The sequence below is a fragment of the Euprymna scolopes genome, chromosome 17 (genome assembly GCF_053919585.1).
Source record: "Euprymna scolopes isolate OS-2025 chromosome 17, ASM5391958v1, whole genome shotgun sequence".
Classification (NCBI taxonomy): domain Eukaryota; kingdom Metazoa; phylum Mollusca; class Cephalopoda; order Sepiida; family Sepiolidae; genus Euprymna; species Euprymna scolopes.
The window spans coordinates 126,520,201-126,542,220 of NC_136498.1; the positions used below are offsets into that span (position 1 = coordinate 126,520,201).

Below are 22,020 nucleotides of genomic sequence, written 5' to 3' on the forward strand. Positions count from 1 at the left end.
TATTATTATTATTATTATTATTATTATTATTATTATTATTATTTATTATTATTATTATTATTATTATTATTATTATTATCATTATTATTATCATTATTATTATTATTATTATTATTATTATTATTATTTATTATTATTATTATTATTATTATTATTATTATTATTATTATTATTATTATTATTATTATTATTATTATTATTATTATTATTATTTATTATTATTATTATTATTATTATTATTATTATTATCATTATTATTATCATTATTATTATTTATTATTATTATTATTATTTATTATTTATTATTATTATTATTATTGTTGTTGTTATTATTATATAGTAGTACTAACATATTTCTCGGTGGTAAAATTCATGCAAATTTTGTACTTATTACTATAGAACCAATTCTCTATTGATTATTATATTGTACCCAATATATAGCAGTGATTTCAAAAGTAAAAAAAGAAAAATATGACTTTGGTGCCAGCAGCAAGAATCGAAACCAAAACTTTTAGCTCTCCCGCTTTAATCGTTATCGTTTGATTTATCGTCAGATGAATGGAAAAAGAAATACTTTCAAATGAACTGAGTTTAACGTATAAACGTATATTTGCGCATGCGTACAAAAACACTTTATGTTTACTTCCGTCTGCCAAAGTCCGATTTTTTTTTACTTTTATCACTTACAAGCTATTTGTTATCAGTTTGATAAATTATATATATATATATATATATATATATATATATATAAATATATATATATATATATATATATATATATATATATATATATATATATACTTCGGAATAGTTTTTATTTAACAATCAGTGGTTATGTGAACAAATTTAAACAAGCACTTGCCCGATTCGGATATATACACAGCTATGCGGATTACCCAGTATATAGCTTGGAAATTATTACCAAACGGATGTAAAGAACGTATAATATGGATTTTACCAAGCAAGTTGGATCAACAAAAACATTCATATCCTTTTTCTACAAATTCTCCTGCTACAGAACTTCTGATAAATGTATTATTTTCACTTTGACTTTCCCTGTCTCACTGACTTAAGCAAATAAGGTGCATACCTTTATAACTATTTGCTAATATTTTCTCTCCTCTGATGAGATGGTAGACATCGAAACCCTATAGGTTAAGGAGATTAATTTTCTAAAACATTCTTTGTATTGCTTAGAATAATAAAAAATTCTTTGATATGAAACTCAACCACTTCATTTCATTTCAATGAGAGTTTTTTGAAATTCATTGAATTACAATTTAATATATATATATATATATATATATATATATATATATATTTTAACAAAATATAGACATCGTTTTTGAAATACACTATTTGTTGCTATCAATCAATTCTTTTATGTCTTGATTTTGTTAAAACAATATATGAATTCTCAATTACAAAAGATGGTCATTTTGAAGCTTACTATTTATGTCATTTCATTCTGACTTCAAATTTATTGGTATATGAATGGTTACCGAATTTTCAATCGTATAAACCCAATAAAATTCGGAATACTATCTATATATATATATATATATATATATATATATATATATATATTGGGCTTATTATATATCCACAATATTATGAGAAAGACTATTTTAAAGTATTGACACATTAAAATAAGCGTTGCTCTTAAGACTCCAGGTCTAATTCCATCTATAATATTTATATATATATATAATTATTTTTTTACTATAATAATTAAATACCTACAGACACTAGTGTTTCATCCTTTCGGGATTCTTCAGTGCAGGGTGTCACGATTACTACCAGTCGAACGATTCGAACCCCGCGACACGAGACATCTCTGGCTCGATTAGCGGAGGCCGTATCCATTCGGCTACCATTAACCGTGTGAAATAGCGTTGAATTTTAAACATTTTAATTTAAATGTTCATTACGTCAGACAGACAGTGATCAAATCGTTATACGATGATCTACGTATAAGAGCTAAATTGACCGACTTTTAATTCAACTGAAAGTGCTCATCGATAGGAAACAGATTTCTTATTAGTGATGAGACGATTACAATATTTTCCTGATACAGATACAATTACGGATTCCTTACTAAATTCTCGATTCAGATACAATTACCGATTCGAACTCATTATGAATCTCTAAATATTTAACTATAAAGTTGCTATTTCTCCCCCGATTGCCGTCAAAAATACATGTTCAATTTACATATATTTTCTGAAACGTGAAAACATGGAAGGTGGTCTATAGATTTTAATTTTGCTCGTAGTTTAAAATCAATATTTTATTATCAGAACATTTTGTTTTAAACAAAATCAAATAAAAGAAAAAGAATGTAGTTCCCTTGAAGTATTGTTTATCGGATAAAAGGTGTGTTTGAAAGTTTGCGAATGCAAGAAATATTCAGTCATTGTAAATAAATAAACAATGATAATTCAATACTTTTCAATAAATATCTGACTCCAGATCGTATATTCCTGAAAGATTTTCGCGGGCAAACCTTTCGGTTTAATTTAAATTAGCCGTTCTATTTTAATTTTGGGGTTTGTATTACTGTACACATAGATTCGAAAAAGTTGTCAAAAAAACAAATATATAACAAATAAATGTTATCAAAGGCAAGATAAGTTACTTTTCTGCCAAACTGGATATATTTTTTGTGTTTTTATTCAATGTAACATGTTTATTCAGCTCGAAAAACATACAGTGTTTACCGATGTATTGGAAAATTCAAGATGGCGTCTCACACCCTCTTTAACACCGTAAGTATGGAAAAAGGTGTTATAAATAAAAACAACTATACAAAATCCTATTAAAAACCCGCCGAATATATGTCAACCTATGTCACGGTAACATATATTGAGCGAGTTTTTAACAGTATTTTATCCGGTTTTTTATTTATAACATCTTTTCCCACACTTACCGTGTTAAAGAGAGAATAAGACGCCATCTTGAATGTTCCAATACATCGGTAAACACTGTGTGGTTTTCGAGCTGAATAAACATGTTACATTGAATAAAAACACGAAAAATAAACTTATCTTGCCTTTGATAACATTTATTTGTTATATATTTGTTTTTTGACAACTTTTTCGAATCTATGTGTACAGTAATACAAACCCTAATTTTGTTTTGAAACACTATTTTTAAAGTTTAAAATTACGTTAATTGTCTAAGGGAGGTAATTCTGTTATCTTTTTTTTTATTATATTTTCTAATTTACGCGAAGTAATTCTACAACTCCTCCAAGGGAAGTAATTTATCTGCTTGTATCTTATAAGGCAAATATTTTAAAATTACGTTAATTGTTTAGGGAAGGAATTCTGTTACTTTTTTTTTAACTATGTAGCACTGTACCTCTTGAGAATGGGCGTTACCCCCGAAAAGTTTTCATTAATTTACAGTCAGGTAATTAAATGTATAGTTATTGAAAATTATTGAATTATTTATCATTGTTTATCGATTTATCTGTTTACAACGACTGAGTAATTTCATCATTAACAACCGTTTATCCGATAAACAATGCATCAAACGATCTACGACATACTTCTTAGCAGGGAAGAGTTTGCAAGAATATAAAAAATGACCTAGCTCAGAAAAACGAAATAAATATGGCTGCCGAATCAACTTCTTAAAGCGATGCATAAAAAACAGTATAATTCCTAATACAATTATAAACATGCAACTTTCCCCCCATGTTTTTACCACCCAAAACTCAAAACACTATGAAACTACCTACCCAAATTCTGTATCAAAGAAATTATCCGACACTTACACTAACGTCTGTATCATCACATCATTTAACTGGACCAAGAACTGACAACATCCCTAGAAATTTCCACAGAAATAAACCAATGCTGCCATAACAGCCTCAGGACAATGAAGGAAAGACTTGAGAATAAATTCAACTGGATACTCCATAAAAGTAACACTACCAATAATAACAGATCCAACAACAACATCAACAACGGCGACAACAAGAACCCCACAAATAACTGATAACAAACCTGACTAATATCTTTACACCTAACGAAATTGATCTTCTCGGACTTGGCCCCACGCAAAAAATAAATAACTGACTAAAACTCGAAATGGAAACACAATTCTGCAGAACAATATATCACCTGTAATGACTATCCGCCTTCAAACAAAACTCAAAAGATATGCTTCCATCGTGGATAACACCTCCGATTTTCCTACATATAAACATGACCGCACATTACACCAGCCTCCAGACAATCCGAGCTGGACTTTAAACTCGCAAGACTTAGACACAACATACTAAACGTCACCCAACGTGAACAGTCTAAAATTACACCCAATCTCACTAACACACAACTACTCACCCTAAAAACCTAAAATATATTTCTGGAAAGAATTCAGGGAAAGAATTCTGCGTTATCTACCAAGATACATACGAATACTTAGCACTAGAACACCTTAGCAATGAAACCCTATATTCTCCCACCACAAACATCTCTCCCAGAGATATCGAAGATCGTATCATTGTTATGAAAAGCGACAGACCCCAGTAAGTAAGAAAGCAAAACTAGATAAGTTTGAAAATGATAGGAAAAGGCTAGAATCGAACCCAGTATGCAAGTGTCAAAAGATAATAGATATTGAAATGCTAGGAATGCAGAACGATTGTCATTGTTCTCGCAAATAACTAAATATTATTTATGTCAGAAAAAGATATTTAATTTACGAATACCGTCGATTGTTCATTCTTTTAGAAATAACTGGATATTAAATATGTCAGTTAAAAGAATGGACAATACTAGTTTTAGAAATAATTAACAAAATAGGTTAAAAGAGATACAATTAAATTTAGGATTTTTTTTGTTTATTAGAGGTGTGTAGATACATGTGCAAAGGCAAATTGAAACGTGATAAAATCACATTGGTTGACCACATCTCTAACGTCATAAAGAAAGGAGATTCTCGATATATTGAGAGAGGGTTCAAAGTTAGAAATAATCAGAATCACAGTCATGGTCGCAACCAGCAAGAGAGACTCGAAGTCGGTCTTAAACGAACTCTGTATAACTCCCTTCAAGTATTAATCCCTCCTTCATCATCAGTAACGATTCTCCTCCCCCCTCCTGATGTAAAAGAACTGTATTACACATTCTCCTCCTTCAATAATGAATTCGCATCTCCTATGTGTTATCATCCCTTGTCTCAATGTGTACCGCGACTACTCAACATCAATACAGCCTGGACCACAATATGCAAAAGAAAAGAGACATGCCTAATAAATACATGCGAAATATTTCAAACTTCCCAGATTTTACCACCTAATAAAAACACACAAAACAGCCGATCTACACAAATCAGACCCATAGTTTCAAGTACAGAAGGAGCACTATACAAAATATTCTGCCTACTATCACAAATTCTCGAACCTCTGCTTTCCAGTTCACATTAAAGTCATACATAAACCCTGTGTATCGCTTTATTGCAGGTCAATATTTTTTTAATTTTGAAATTGCTATGAAACGCAGAGAAGTGAAATTTGGTACACTGGAAGAGCATAACAAAGTGCCCTATTTTCCTGATTTTTGATGAATTTGAACTAATATTTTGAAAATTACGCTAATTTTTCCATTTTCTGATAATTATAAGCGTGTATCACTTTATTGCAGGTCTCCTAAAATACCTAGAAAGGGTCGATTAACAGCTAGTGAAAAGGGGCGTGTTATTGCACGCCTTCTAGAAGGTTTATCACTCGTAGATCTAAACAAGGAGCTTAGAAGACATTGAAGAACATATTAAATATTAACAAACTAAATAGAAAATAGAGAAATTAATTTTATTTTTAAGTGAAGAGTGAAAACTAAAACTTAGGCGACTTTAAAAGTGCTACTGAAAGTGCCAAATGAAATGAAGAAGCCTCCAGAGCATTAGTAAAACTAAAATTCCGTATTTATTATTATAGAGCCAATATTTTATTGAATATTAAAATTCGCTTATTATAGTAGATTGATTTCGAAAGTTAAAAAAAAAAAAACCGACTTTGGTGCTATCAACTATAATTGAAACCAAAATATTTAGCGTTAAAGCCGCATCTCTTATCGATGTAAATATTGAGAGATTGATAAAAACGGTTTCATATTAAACGATTTGAAGAAATGGATTAAATTTGGGCATGCGCAGAAAGTAGTAATAAACGCTATGTATGCGGCACCGGCAAGTTGAAATGAACGTTTTGCATTTCATCGCGCCGATATATTTCTGTACGTGTTATTCACCCATCCAAACAAAGATTTTACTTCTTTCTGCTAATCGTTTCCAAACGCCCTGAAGACTAATGTCTACAGGTATCCGTCTTTGAGATAATCACCTTTTATCCTTATTAATTCCTTACATCCAGTAGCTTCATGCTGTGTCTCGAGCGACTTCAATAAAATTGTATAAATGATAAATTATAAACAAAAAATGATTTATATCAAACGTTGTAGAATTTAATTATCAGTTGGCCTGTATACTTTTAATGTGATGTAACTGTTAAGTTACTTTTTTATTTCAAAATTTTATTTTGTTTAAAATATTATGACTTTTATCTATATAAAAGCCAAGTACGTCCAAGGATGGAATACTGTTGCCATATTTGGGCAGGAGCTGCTAAAAACAGCCTATCCTGCCTTGACAGAGTACAAAATAGACTTCGTGGCTTAGTGGGCGATGCCCTTTTCTCTACCATACAACCTCTCTCCCACAGAAGAGACGTTGCGAGCCTATCCTTGTTTTTTTGTTTTTTGTTTTTTTTTTTATTACATTTTCACCCCAAACAAGGCAAATTGCCACTTTGGTGTAGGGGGCTACTATCAGGGGCAAAAACTACTGGGGTACTATGTAGGGATTTGGGCAGCAAGGTGTCGGTTCACGTTACACTTGAACTTCTGCACGTCAGTACTGTTGGGGAAGCAGGGACCTGGAATGGAATTCCAGAGTCTTGCGGTTCTGGGGAAGAAACTATTGGAGTAAAAAGATCTTTTACATCTAGGGACCTCTACAGTGTGGGGGTGGGATTTAGTAGCCTGTCGGGTTTGTCGAGGGTGCTCGCGTCGTGGGGGCACAAGTGATTGCAGTTCGTCAGAGCATTCACCACTAAAATACTTGTAGAAAAGGCAGAGGGATGCAACATTTCGTCGATGGGACAGAGGCTGAAGCTTAGATGCCAGTTCAGGGCCTATCAGGTTTGCGACTCTCTTTTGAACCTTGTCAAGGAGCGAGAGACTAGTAGCAGATGCACCAGCCCAGATGTGGCAGCAATACTCCATACATGGGCGAATGGTGGCCTTATAGAGGTACAGGATACTTTCGGGTGTTAGTAGTTTTCTAGCACGGTAGAGAGAGCCTACCTTTCTTGCAGCGGCCCTGGCAATGCCTTCAATGTAATTGTTCCAACTCATGTTTCCCGTGAACGTTAGGCCAAGGAGTTTGAAAGATGGACTCTCAGATAAAGAGTCGTTGGCCATTGCTATGGGTGGTAGAGAGGGTTTCTTGTAATTATTGAATGAAACTAGTTTAGTCTTGGCAGCATTGAATGCGACCAACCACTTTTGTCCCCATTCCACTACAGATTGGAGGTCTCCCTCTAGTGTTTCTGCCATTTCTTTAGAAATGTGTTCATTCGTCTTCCTGTCGTGTCTGCCATAGAGTGTAGTGTCATCAGCATATATACCCATCTCAGAGGCAATGTTGTCGGGGAGGTCATTTATGAATATCAGGAACAATAGAGGTCCAAGGATAGAACCCTGGGGCACCCCCGCATTTATATCATATTGTTTAGATGTGCGACCGTCGAGGACTACCTGGATTTTTCTCTTATCTAAGAAGGATTTAATTATGTTAAGTATTCTACCAGTGATACCGTATGATCTGATTTTACTGAGGAGACCCTCATGCCATACCCTGTCAAAAGCCTTAGATATATCTAGAGCTACCGCTCTGCCTTCCCCCGCTTTGTCCAGTGAATGGTATATACGTTCAGAGATCACAGTGAGGATGTCTGCTGTGGAACGGGCTCGTCTAAATCCATATTGTTTGTCAGTCAGTAGTTTAGCATCTGTAAGATGATGGACTAGAGCATGGTTAATTATGGTCTCAAATATTTTGGCAAAAAGTGGGAGGAGGCTAATGGGGCGATAATTTGATGGGTCTGTCCTTTCGCCAGAATTCTTGAATACTGGTACAACAGAAGCAGTTTTCCAACAGCCCGGAAAGCAAGCTTCATTAAGACATTTGTTGTAGAGTTTGGAGAGAACTGGAGCTACTTCGGCTGAGCACTTTTTTAATAGCACAGCTGGGATAAGATCGGGTCCACATGCTTTTGAGGTGTCAAGGTTTTTTATGATAGCATGCACCTGAGCAGGGGTGGTTTTCAGATCGTCTAGTGTGGCGTCTGTCCGCATAGGAAAGTCAGGTAGGGGGTGGTTGGAAGGGTCCAGTGTGGAGTTTGAGGCAAACCGACTGGCAAGCATGTTAGCCTTGTCGGTTGCTGAGGAGACAACCTCGTGATTGTTGGTTAGTGGGGGAATTGTTGATTGCCCATTATTTACTACACTGTTGTAGATTTTCCAGAAGTCTCGAGTTCCTAGTTTTTGTGCTTCGATGCGCTTTTTAGTGGTTTCCGTAAATTCTCTCTTAGCTGTCGCTATTTCTTTCTTAACGTTATTTCTAGCTTCTATATACTTCAGTCTGTTTGAACTGGACTTATGTCGGTTAAACCTACGGTATGCATGCTGCTTTTGTGTAATGGCAGTTTTATCGTTATTTCCATGGCAGGTGCTCGTCTGAACTCCAATCTCTGGTCCCCCTTCGCCAATCTTTCACGAAAAACACCCGTCTAGCTGAATCCACTGTGAAAAATTTCCCCCACTCTATATCTGTGCCTAAATCAAAACGCGGATTCCATGAACAAAGCTTCTTTCTTAGAACTGCACGCTTGTGGAACTGTGTTCCGTCTGCCTGCTTCCCACCGGACTACAACTTTGATGTCTTCAAGTCCAACGTTAACAAATTCCTAATGAACCGCCCCCTTAAGTAAACACTTCATCAAATCTCCACACTAACGTAATGTACTTGCAATAACCCTTATGCCTGAGTGGCTTCCGGGCCTTGATAAGTGGTGATCACTGTGTAAAAAAAAAATTGCAACGCGATTCTTACGACACATGCAAAATAAGCTGCCATTGTTTAATTGTTGGGTGTCTTCATGCTGGAAAAGTTAGTAGCAAAAACTAACCTCACCCTAACACTAAGTTGGAGTGGCAACGTTCCCTACGCACTCGAGGTTAATAGTAGAGTAAGTTAATTTCTTTTAACTTTAAGCATGAAGACAGTCAAGAGTTAAGCGACAGGCGGCATTTTTTCGTTTCATAAGACTAAAGGGGAAAAAAATGAAATAAAAACATTTTCAGCACATTAAAGTATACAGATCGGTAGAGTATTTACTATAAGTTATTTGATTTTGTTTGTTTTTCTGTTTATTTTTTACGATTTCTCGCTTGTTAATTAATCTGAACTTTTCTGAAAAGATTTATAAATATACCAGCCTAAGGGTCCGGCGTTGCCCGGGTGTTTGGAGGTGTGTGTTGGGCAACAAAAAAAGTTGTAGTAGGCAGAGAGGCTCGAACCCGTGACGCGAAGGCGGAAAAGGAAGTGGAGGTGTGTGTCTGAACATTTCTGAAAAGGTTTATAAATATACGACCACGTTTCCACAAAAGAGACGTTGCAAGCCTGTCTCTAATCTATCGTTATTTTCATAGAAAGTCTTTTACTAAGCTCCAATCTATAGCCCCCCACCCCTTGCCAATCTTTCTCAAAAAACACTTTTCTAGCCATAAACACTATCAATATATCCCCTCTTATTCTCTATCTCCTAATGTGGATTCCATCAACAAAACATCTTTCCTAGAACTGCTTGTCTGTGGAACTCTGTTCCGCTGGTATGCTTTCCAACTAACTACAATATTGCTGTCTTCAAGTCAAACGTAAACAAGTTCTTATTGAACCGTCCTCATAAATGATCTAATTATGCGATATTTCCACCACAAACGATCACTACACTACAGTCCCAATTACTACAGTACACAAATTAACCGTTATCCTCGAGTGGCCTCCAGACTTTGATATGTTGGTAATCCCTTTGTAAAAAAAATCATTCATGAATAAAATACGTGGACAGACTTAAGAATACATTGAAATATCGACAATTCGAAAAATTTTGCTTAAAATATGAATACGTAAAATAAATAAATCTTTCTTAGTTAAGTTAATGATATAGGCGCATTGTACTAACTAATTATGAGAATTAAAAGCGATTGCCCATAGTTGAGGGCGAACCGAAAACCTTTTCATTTCTTTTTTTTTTTTTTTCAATTTCTTTCTTTGAAGATTCTAACGCTGGGTATGAGGCAGCCAAATCAGCTGCCAAACATTGCCCTGCTTTTTATTTAAACCAACCGAGAGCTCTTTTTTAGTATCCTCTTTATTCCCTTAAGTGCAATTGCCTGGATCTCTTTTGCACTTGATAAACCAAGAATATTAGTTAGGTAGGACTTCAAGTTCTTCTTCATAAGCTGTCTAGCACCTATAATAACTGGTATGATTGATATCTCTCTAAGATTCCAGTTTCTTTTCATATCATACATGAGACCTCGATATTTGGTTTGTTTTTCATGGGTCGTACATCAAGATGTACGAAAAAGCGCCACATTTTCCCGGGTTTATTCCACTTAGACTTGATCCTCATTTTATAATGCTAAGTGCTTAGAAAGAATGCACCAAGCACAATTTTTTAAAGCTTTTCGGGGTTTGTATTACTGTACACATAGATTCGAAAAAGTTGTCAAAAAATAAATATATAACAAATGAATGTTACCAAAGGCAAGATAAGATATTTTTCTACATAATTTTTAATGTTTTTATTTAATGTGACGAGTTTATTCGGCTCGAAAATCATACAGAGTTTACCGATGTATTTGAAAAATGCAAATGGTGACGAGCTCTGTGTTGAATACGTAAGTTTGGGAAAATGAGTTAAAACTGTAAAACTGTACAAAATACTGTTAGAAACATGTCAATTATCTATCAGCCTATGTTACAGTAACATATATTGAACCTGTTTCTAACAGTATGTTGCATAGTTTTTTAGTTTTAACTCATTTTCCCAAACTTACGTATCCAATACAGAGTGCGTCGCCATTTGCATTTTTCAAATACATCGGTAAACACTGTATATTTTTCGAGTCGAATAAACACGTTACGTTAAATAAAAACACTAAAAAAAATTATCCAGTTAGGTAAAAAAAAAAAAGAGTAACTTATCTTGTCTTTGATAACATTTAATTGTTATACATTTTTTTTTTTTTGACAACTTTTTCGATTCTATGTATATATATACATACAAACCCGCTTTTTGTATTACTCTACCAGGGATTGAACCCTGGTCTCCCGGCACTATTAGCAAATAATCTTATCGTTATGCCAAGTAGGCCGGTAAAGAATTGAACAAATAATTAACAGGAATTTACAAGTGGGCATGAAATTCTTACAAACGCTGGAATGTATTTGAGAGATTAATCATCCGAGTAAACATGGACAGATGGACAACACAATGGCGAAATGCGAATATTGTGGTAAAGAGAATAAAATAAATAAAAGTAAATGTCAACCTTGGGAATACAAAAGATTAATAGAAAGTGCAAAATAAAGAAAAGGCCGAAGTGTTTAGAATAAATACAACTAGGAAGAATAGAAAAAAAAAAGTGGAATATCTTTTCCCATGTAAATCGGTACACTGAATTATGTCCCTTTAATGCTGAGAAAGATCTAGGAGAAAATAAGCGAAGCGAAAACGAAAAACCTCGACAGAAGTGTAAATAAAATAATGGGCATTTAATGTTATCAAGATTTACACACATCTCTTAATGTTATCACGTCGTCTCTTTGTCAGTCACTACCTAAATTAAGTAACTTTGATATTTTGTCACAGAGTTATTTCCCTTACGTCAACTTTATTGAGTAATTGTCCTTCATCATTAATTCTAATAATACCTAACTAGCGGGACCTGTGGAAATTCCACAGGGGACTCATTCATATGTAATATATTGATGTTGGCATTCTGTAGATGTTCAGCATAAATGGAGGCGCTCTGATATTATTGTAGCTCTTTTGTTAAAACTTCAAAAGTATTTATCTAAGCTAGCAGGGACGCCCGGCATAGTCCGGTCGTAAAGTACGCTTAAATATGATATTTTAATTCTTGTAGATTTCGCATATATTATTATAGGTTTAATGTTCTATCGATTTTTATATATTATAAAGTGGCGATTTAAAAAATAAAAAAAAATATATCTATAGGACTTGGGTTGATTGAGATTGTCGGACTGACTTCCTCATCTTGGTTGTTATTGTCACAACGTTTCGGCCGTTTTGCCCTCCGGCCTTCGTCAGGTGTTTTGTATCGAACTGGGGAACCGTTTGTTAGGAGTCTCGAACCCAACCCTTTATTATTATTACGGGGGTACCGTGTTCGGACTCCAGCTAGGCTTTGGGACATAGTGGCTGATTCTCCGTTTTTGAGTGTTACTTTTTCACTGCCTTCGTTCAGGATTGAAATCAGCACCTTTGGGTAACTGTAAACTTTGATACAACGTCTAGGACCACTCGGCCATATGTTGTGACAATAACAACCAAGATGAGGAAGTCAGTCCGACAATCTCAATCAATGAAAACACCTCATCTCAAAAATACAGACAATTAAATACTAGGACTTGGGTTGAATGCGGTTGGCGTACGTTACATATACAATCTGTTGTGTTTTTGTTATGTAGATATAATTGCGCGTATATCGAGATACTCTTTTTGAAACTGCAACAAGTTTAAGATTTCCCTTTTTCTAACCAAACTGTTATCTAAATAACTGTTTTTTATTTGCTTCTAGGATATTTGTAATATACCATCCCATCTTTGTGCAGACGAATATTTTCAAGAAATGAAGGTAAGTAATTTTGTCTTTTTAATTTATTTTTTCTCAACAGACTTTACTATATTATATGTAATAGGAAATGTATTTTATTTTTCTATTTCGTTTTAATTTTTTCGCTTTTTCCTGTCTTTATTTGTTTTTACTTTTTCTGTTTTTCGTTTTCTGTTTCGTTTTTATTTTACTGGTCTTTACTATATCCGTGGTCCTGAATATGACCTTAAACTATATCCAGTGGTGAGGCCCAAGCTTGCGGGCTCTGGGGAGTATGGAGCCACCCTTTAATTGCCATTGCTCCCAGGTCCCCTCTGACCCGGAGTGATAGTATCTGTTAGGGTCCCAACTATGGGTTAAAAAGAAACCGACTTGAAAACAACAAATATATTCTATTAAAAAAATGTTTTCAAAATCTTTAGATCCGGCATTAAATAACCTGAAAAGGGTTGATATGCCGTAAAACAAAACCAACCAACCAACTATATCCGTTAAGTTTTTTTCGGATATTTTCTATTTATTTTTTATTCTTTTTACTTTTTCTTGTTTTTTTTTTTTGTTAATATTTTTATTTTACTTTTTGTCTTTTTTTTTCTTGTTTCCAATTTCGTTTTTATTTTCTTTTATTTTTTTATTTTTTATTTTTATTCTCCAATTTTCTTTCAAATTGATTTTACTTTCTTTTCGTCATTTTTTTTCATCTTTCTTCTTTCTTTTGTTCTTTTCGAATTTGTTTTTCATTTTGTTTTTTATGTTTATTCATTCAGGATTCTCTTTCTTTTTACTCTCTTATGCTTTCTTTTATTTTGCCTCTTCTCCACCCCCCCCCCCAACGCCTTTTCTCAGAAACTGCTTAGTTAATCCCAGATTACAAGCAGCTACTAACAAATTTATAAACTGGATATAATTCTCGTGTTTTTATTCAATTTAACATGTTTATTTAGCTAAAAAAACATGCAGTGTTTACCGATGTATTGGAAAATTCAAAATGGCGGCCGACTATCTCTTAAACACGGTAAGTTCGGGAAAAGGTGCTATAAATAATGAACTAGACAAAATACTGTTAGAAATTCGCTCATTATATATTACCGTGACATAGGTTGATATATATTCGGTGTTTTTTTAATACTATTTTGTCTAGTTTATTATTTATAACACCTTTTCCCGAACTTACCGTGTTTAAGAGATAGTCGGCCGCCATTTTGAATTTTCCAATACATCGGTAAACACTGCATGTTTTTTTTAGCTAAATAAACATGTTAAATTGAATAAAAACACGAGAATTATATCCAGTTTGGTAGAAAAGTAACTTATCTTGCCTTTGATAACATTTATTTGTTATATATTTGTTTTTTGACAACTTTTTCGAATCTATGTGTACAGTAATACAAACCCTATATTTCTATACTTTTTATCTAAATTAAAAAAAAAAAAAAAAACGACACAAATTTTAATGAATTCAAATAATAAGTAGACTACCTGTGATCTGTTGGGTCAGTATTTGTTATGTATATAATAATTAGAGCTAGGACAACAGCATATTCTTTTCATTGTTTTGATTCTCGAGTGTGTATCCATTGATATATATATATATATATATATATATATATATATATATATATATATATATATATATGCTTTTATATAGAGTGATGTGGTTCTTGGTTGATTAACAGTGTCTTACTGTGTCGTATATATAATCAAGAGTCATGACAATAAAAAGAATATGCTGTTGTCATAGTCCTAATAATAATATATTGTAAAATTATAAAATGTTTCATGAATATTTAGAAAATTTCAAATTACGGCAATTGCTGCTAATATCACACTGTTAGTATTATATGCAGGTACTTCTATTGTTTACAAATCTATCTATATATGTATCAAAGTGAAAGTGCCCGTGTGTGCGTATGTGTGTGTGTCTGTGTGTGTACATTTCCCTACGCAAGAACTCTGCCAATTTTCAGTCTACAGACTCGAAATTTGATATACAAGGTCTGGAGATTTGGGAAAATCTTTGTCATCGGTTTTCGACCAGAAATTTTTCTGTTAAGGGGTAAAAGTTCAACGATTTGACCTTTGAGAACTCTATCAAACTCCTCCGACAATTTTGGATATAAACAATTTAAATTTTAGATATAGGTTCCTTGGACATGAATCTAACTTAATAACTTGATTTGAGTCCAAAACAATCAATGCTAAGGGGTCATAATAGGGGTCAAATTTAAAAAAAAAATTGACCTCTGCGGTCTCTACCAAATTACTCAGACAATTTCTGGTCTAAACATATGAAATTTTATATAAAGGGTATTCAGAGATAAGGCAAGCTTTTTAATCGGTTTGGATCGAAAATTTTTAGTTACCAATATATAAATGTATGTATGTATGTATGTTTGCATGCCTGCCTAAATCTTTCGACAAAGGCGACGGATTTTTACAAGATCAGTATCGATTTGAAATTCGACCTTTCAGACAACAAATATTGAAAAATTGGTTAAAAACATTAATATCTTCCCCCTCAACTGGGCATTTTTCTACAGGGGGGTCGCTTTTTTCGCCGATATTTTCGAAAGTCCTCCTCTACTTTCGATTGTCTAGCCTGAATTTAAACCTACGTCACTTCCAGTTTGGCGGTGGCCGTAACAGCAAAGACGTAAGTTTTTTTCCAGTTCTTTTCCTCCTTCGCGATACGGGTTCGAGCCTGCCTCCCTACTACCACTTTTTTTTTTTTTTTTTGCTCAACATACACCCCCAAACACACGGGCAACGCTGGGCTGAAATGCTAGTATATCTATAAAAATAAAATTGTCTGTCTGTGTATATTTCTCCACCAAACTGCTCTGTCAATTTTCAGTCTACAGACTCGAGATTGAAGGGGTATTGAAATTTGGAAAAATCTTTTTAATCGGTTTTCGGCCAGAAATTTGTCTGTCAATGAGTCAAAGATCAATGATTTGACCTTTGAAAACTCTACCAAACTCCTCCACCAATTTTGAATCTAAACACTTGAAATTTTAGATGTAGGTAACTCGGACATGGATCAAACTTTTAATTTGATTTAAGCCCAAAACAATAAATGTTAAGGGGTCAAAATTGGGGTCAAAGTTTTTTAAAAATTAACCTCTGCGGTCTCTACCAAATTACTCAGACAATTTTTTGGTGTAAACGTTTGAAATTTTACATAAAGTGTATTCAGACATAGGTCAAGCTTTTTAATCGGTTTTGGCTGAAAATTTGGCTGCCAAGGGGTCAAAATTTAAAAGATTTTACCTTTGCGGTTTCTAGCAAACTATTCAGCCAATTTTGGGTCTAAACATTTGAAATTTTATATAAAAGGTAATCAGACATACACCAAGCTTTTTAATCAGTTTGTGGGCGAAAATATGGCTGCTAAGATGTTAAATTCGAAAAAGTTGACTTTTGCAGATTCTACCAAACTCCTCCGCCAATGATGGTCTAAACACTTTAAATTTTGAGCTGTAGGTTACCTGGACATGAGTCAAACTTTTTAATATATATATATATATATATATATATATATATATATATATATATATATATATATATATATATATATATATATATATATATATATATGCACATACAGTTATGAACAGTACATAGGGCCCGAACAAAGCCGGGTTGAACTGCTAGTAAATATGCAAAATTATTTATAAAACACTTTCCGGTGTTTTGTTGTTATGGTTCTTTACTTTGCTAGAAGCTTCACCCTCTCAGATTTTACCTTCTCTCGGTAAAAAGAGTTGTTGGATTACCCTTGCTTTGTTCCTGCACCAATTGTTCTTAAGAGTGCGTGTGGCTTCTTGGGAAACGACTTTGGATTTCCGGTATTGTTGTTTCTTTGTAGTTGACCACAAATCGTTCAGATTGATGTAGAAGCTTTTTTTCTTTTATCGTTGACAAATCGCCTAAGCTGTTGATCGTTGTGGTCAAACCAGTTCTGATTTTTTCTTGGTTTGAAAAGTCCATCATTTTCTCGCATTATCTTGTGATGACAGTCTTGAACGAGTTCCAGTGGTCACCAATGTCTTGCGGCGCTGCTCGGGAAAATATCTCTCAGTTTTTGGTGAAAGTTTGGGAGTAGTTTAGGATCTTGGAAACACCTGACGTCAAACTTTGCCTCGACTTGGCTGGATCTGCAATTTCATGGTAGAACAAAGCAGGCGATGGTCCGTCCAACAGTCATAGGCCTCTGTGATGACTCTTGGGCTGGGCACCAGTTTGCCTACGATCTCATAGTCAATCAAGTCTCCGTGTTTGATTCTCGGGTGCTGCGAGACGACTTTTCGCCGATTCTTTTGTCGGAAGAATGTATTGATGACTATCAAGTCGTGTTCAAAACATTTAGTAGGAAGGGAAGCAGGGTGCAATTCTTATTACCGGGTCCACACTCTTTTCTTGCCTATCGGTCCCTTCCAGAGAGTATGGTCCCACCTAACTCTGGCATTGCAGTCGACTAGAAGAATCAATTTCTCTTTGCGAGAGATGGAGAAAAGCATTTTGTCAAACTGAGCATAGAAATGCTCTTTCCTAACGTCACTGCCCACGATTGTTAGGGCATACGCGGAAATAATGGTAGCCTGTTGGTTGCAAATTAGGTCAATTCTTAGTCATGGATCACTCGTTGATTCCGACTGGTTGTTCTTTCAGTTTTAGGAGAAGGCTTTTCTAATGGCAAAACCAGCTCTATAAACATATGGTTGTTCTGTGTCCAAGCCCTTCCGGAAGACAGTACCCGCCCCTGTTCTTGTCTCTTGTCTTTTCCTTTTGCACGTTGCGTTTCACTTAGGGCAACTATATCAACGTTGAATCTTTGAAGTTTTCATGCGACGAGAGCTGGTCGTTTCTCCGGTCATTCAGAGTTCACGGTGTCCATTAGGATTCACACATTCCATGCACCAAATTTCATTTTCATTTTATTAATATTTCGACGTTCAAGTGGTGAGTCCTCTGAATGCAGTTTTCCAGACGGGAAAGCTACAGCAGGCTATGTTTAGAGCACCCTTTCTAGCTCCCTCCCCATTTGGCGTAAGCAGAATGAATCGTAAAAAATGGCTGTTTAGTCTTGAATATAGCTGCCAAACAACTTCCGTTTCGATCCTAAAGTTGGACGACTGAAACACACGTCCACCGCTTCGGTCCCGGTTCCTGACTAAAGACTCTCAACTATCACGTAGTCTGCCTCTGTCGCCAGTCGCCGATCGGCGAAAGGTTTGTAAAATTGTTGGGAGGTTATTGTTCGATAGTCAAAATACAAGTGTACACAATATTGCACAACAGAGCGCACACCTACCCTCAAAGATCCATGTGCAATATCTAATGGAATGGGAATCTGTGACGATTGGAATATATGGCTAAGTTGCAGCCCTCGTTTGCCATCCCGACTGTTGGGATTCGAGAGCTTCTTACGCCTGGGACACGTTTGGGGACTTGTCATAATGACATAACTGTCATCCCTCTCGTCAAGTTTAGCTTAACAGTCAAAGTACTGTACCGTGGTGTGGCCAAGCTTTCATTATATTCCTTCTTGGGCTATCGGCGAGAAATAGGCGAGCACCTAAGTGGTTACCCTGGGCATATGAGTGAACTAGTTGTTATTGCACTGCCCTATTGCAACACAAAATGAACTGCCACTTCATACACACTATACCACACACACACGCACACACACACACACACACATATATATATATATGATGAAAATAATGGAAATAGTATTCTGACAAAATAGAGAAAATAAAAAAGGAACAAACTGTATTATGTGTTCATCAACGTTTCGTCTTTATTTCATCCAGAGGAAGTCTCGAAATAAAGACGAAACGTTGATGAACACATAATACGGTTTGTTCCTTTTTATTTTCTCTCTCTCTCTCTCTCTCTCTCTCTCTCTCTCTATATATATATATATATATATATATATATATATATATATATATATATATATATATATATACAAATCTTTTATATCCGTTTTTCTTATATTCGGGTCTCTTATATCCGAGTTACACTGTACGTTAACACAGGCTCTAATTTGTGACGGGGGTCTCTTATATCCGGTTTTCTTATATTCTGGGTCTCTTATATCCGGGTTACACATTACAAAGTTCCTTTTATATAATAGTAGAGAACATATATAATATTTTAGTAACATTATAATGCACTATATAATAAAAATATAATGCATAGCATGCAGTCCATAATAAAAATGTTGGGTTGCGTCAACCCAGACTCAAACCCAATAATGAAATTGGACAGATCAATTGAACAATTTTTTAATAAAACGACGCGATGTGGACTTTCTAACTACAGCTGTTCGTCAAAAACGTCATTTTTATGAATTAAAAGGGATTTTCCCTCTATTTACCCTACAGAATAGGAAAAGCAGTGGAAATTAGTAAACAACATATTTTAGTCGACCGTGCAGTTCTAGGTGTATCAGAATTTTTGTAGGAATTTTTGACACCCCTAACACGAAACTGCGAATAAAATATAAAAAAAACTCGTAATTTCTCTTTTAAAAGTGGGTTGTTGTTTATTATTATTATTATTATTATTATTATTATTATTATTATTATTAATAATAATAATAATAATAATAATAATAATAATAATAATAATAATAATAATAATAATAAACAGCGCAGGAACAGAATAGTTAACAACGCCTGGCCCCATGTTTCTACATAATAATGACACTATAAAAAAACAAAACAAAACAAAAAAATTCTTAACATGGGGGAGGGAGGATTCTGTTCACTAACTATTCTCTGCCTTCCCTCTAAGGAAGGTTAAAATTTTGACTCCCAAATATATTGTTATTGGATTGATTTGATTTACTGTAAAAAGCAAAAATAAAAAACAAACAAAAAAAAATTAAATATATATATATAGCTATATGTCTGTCTGTCTTTCTGTCTGTTTGTCTTCATATTTTCAAATTCTATCTCCTCCGAAACTATAAGCCGCAGAGCTAGGTGTATCAGAATTTTTATAGGAATTTTTGACACCCCTAACACGAAACTGCGAATAAAATATAAAAAAAAACTCGTAATTTCTCTTTTAAAAGTGGGTTGTTTATTTTCTTTATGGATTACACTTCCAAAATAAACTATTAAACTTGTTTTAAAAGTAATAGAAATATTTTTTTATCTTTTAAAAAACAGTAATGAATTTTACGAACTAAATATTTTTCAATTTTTAAACTTTAAAAATCTATCAAATTTTTTTTTTTTTTACGATATATTTTTTTTTTACGATATTTTCAGGGTCAATGTCAAATTTTATGCTCTTTCCAATAAACCGAATATAATATTTTAGACAAACGTTTTTTTTTTAATTCACGCCCACCCATTTTCAAGTGTCTATTAAAAAGTAAATAATTAATTTACTCACTAAAGTGTTATATATCACAAATTGAAGAGAAAAGGTCAATAAATAATATATTCAAATTTAAAACAAAAAAAAAGTAGTGTTTTTTAGAAATTTACCTGTAAAGTCCGAAGTTTAAAACCTTTTTTTTAAACCACGTTGTTTGTTTTTTCTTTTGTTTTTTTATGAAACCTTGGTCCTTGGTCCTTTAATTGAAAAAAAAATTAGGGCTTGAATTACATTTTTCGAGTAGTTATAAGCTTGGAAAGACAGGGGGTCGAATAATTCGCGCCACCCATTTTCAAGTGTCCATTAAAAAGTAGATAATTAATTTACTCACTAAAGTTTTATATATCACAAATTGAAGAGAAAAGGTCAATAAATGATATATTCAAATTTAAAACAAAAAAAGTAGTGTTTTTTAGAAATTTACCTGTAAAGTCCGAAGTTTAAAACCTTTTTTTTTTTTAAACCACGTTGTTTGTTTTTTGTTTTTTTTGTTTTTTTTTTTTTTATGAAACCTTGGTCCTTGCTCCTTTAATTGAAAAAAAAATTAGGGCTTGAATTACATTTTTCGAGGAGTTATAAGCTTAGAAAGACGGGGTGGAATTATTCAATAGTTTTCACGAAATTTCTGACACCCCTAACCGTGCTGTCTTTTGATGCCTTTGTCCTGACTTGCATGTTTCACGATAGAATTTACCTTATACATTTATCATTCATTGATAAGTTTGGTGTGTTTGTTTTATGGCGTATTAATTCTTTTGGTGATATTTACTGTCAAAATATATTACCTATTGTAAATTATGGAATAAATCGTTCAGTCTGCTTTTGTTTTTTGTTTTTTGTTTTGTTTTTCTTTTGTTTTTCTTTTTGTCTTTTGCGTCATAGCAATACTTTTGAGAGCAATTTTCTGCCGAAATCTAATACCTTTGTAGAACAATTTATTGACCTAAATTCTATGTTCACAAAGTATATTCAGAGTTATTTCCCTTGAACAATATTCAAGTTATTCCTCTTGAATGAGGTGCTATAAAAAATGACCTTTTTTGATTTTGAAATACAATGGTGATTTGTGACAAGTGTTGGGATGGGGGGGTCAATCTTCCTTCATCGATGTGGGGTTGGTTCTCCATCCCTTTATGAGTCATTATCACCATCCTTCTTGCCTGCCTATTTGGAATCGTGGTTAGGCAATGAAGCAGTCGACCAAAGTAGAAAAGGAAGGGTTAGGCATTGATTTGGTATCTGGGAATGGGATTTTTTCCAACACTTTTTTTTTTTACACGGTGGTCACCACTTATCAAGGCCCGGAAGCCACTCAGGGATAAGGGTTATTGCAAGTACAGTACGTTAGTGTGGAGATTTGATGAAGTGTTTACTTAAGGGGGCGGTTCATTAGGAATTTGTTAACGTTGGACTTGAAGACATCCAAGTTGTAGTCAGGTGGGAAGCAGACAGACGGAACAGAGTTCTTTCTAAGAAAGAAGCTTTGTTCATGGAATCTACGTTTTGATACAGATAAAGAGTGGGGGATATTTTTCACAGTGGATTCAGCTAGACGGGTGTTTTTCATGAAAGATTGGCGAGGGGGGACCAGAGATTGGAGTTCAGACGAGCATCTGCCATGGAA

At 34.0% G+C, this 22,020-nt stretch overlaps 1 protein-coding gene across 1 annotated transcript in view; it reads left to right on the forward strand.

The window, feature by feature from the left end:
* The window catches only part of LOC145296961 (protein SLC31A2-like), a 60,433-nt gene that overhangs the window by 22,013 nt on the left and 16,400 nt on the right, over window positions 1-22,020 (forward strand). Inside the window, exon 2 of the mRNA XM_080143184.1 lies at window positions 12,963-13,019. Coding sequence (XP_079999310.1) covers window positions 13,014-13,019 — 6 coding nt within the window. The 5' untranslated portion in view covers window positions 12,963-13,013. The remainder of the gene's footprint in view (window positions 1-12,962; window positions 13,020-22,020) is intronic.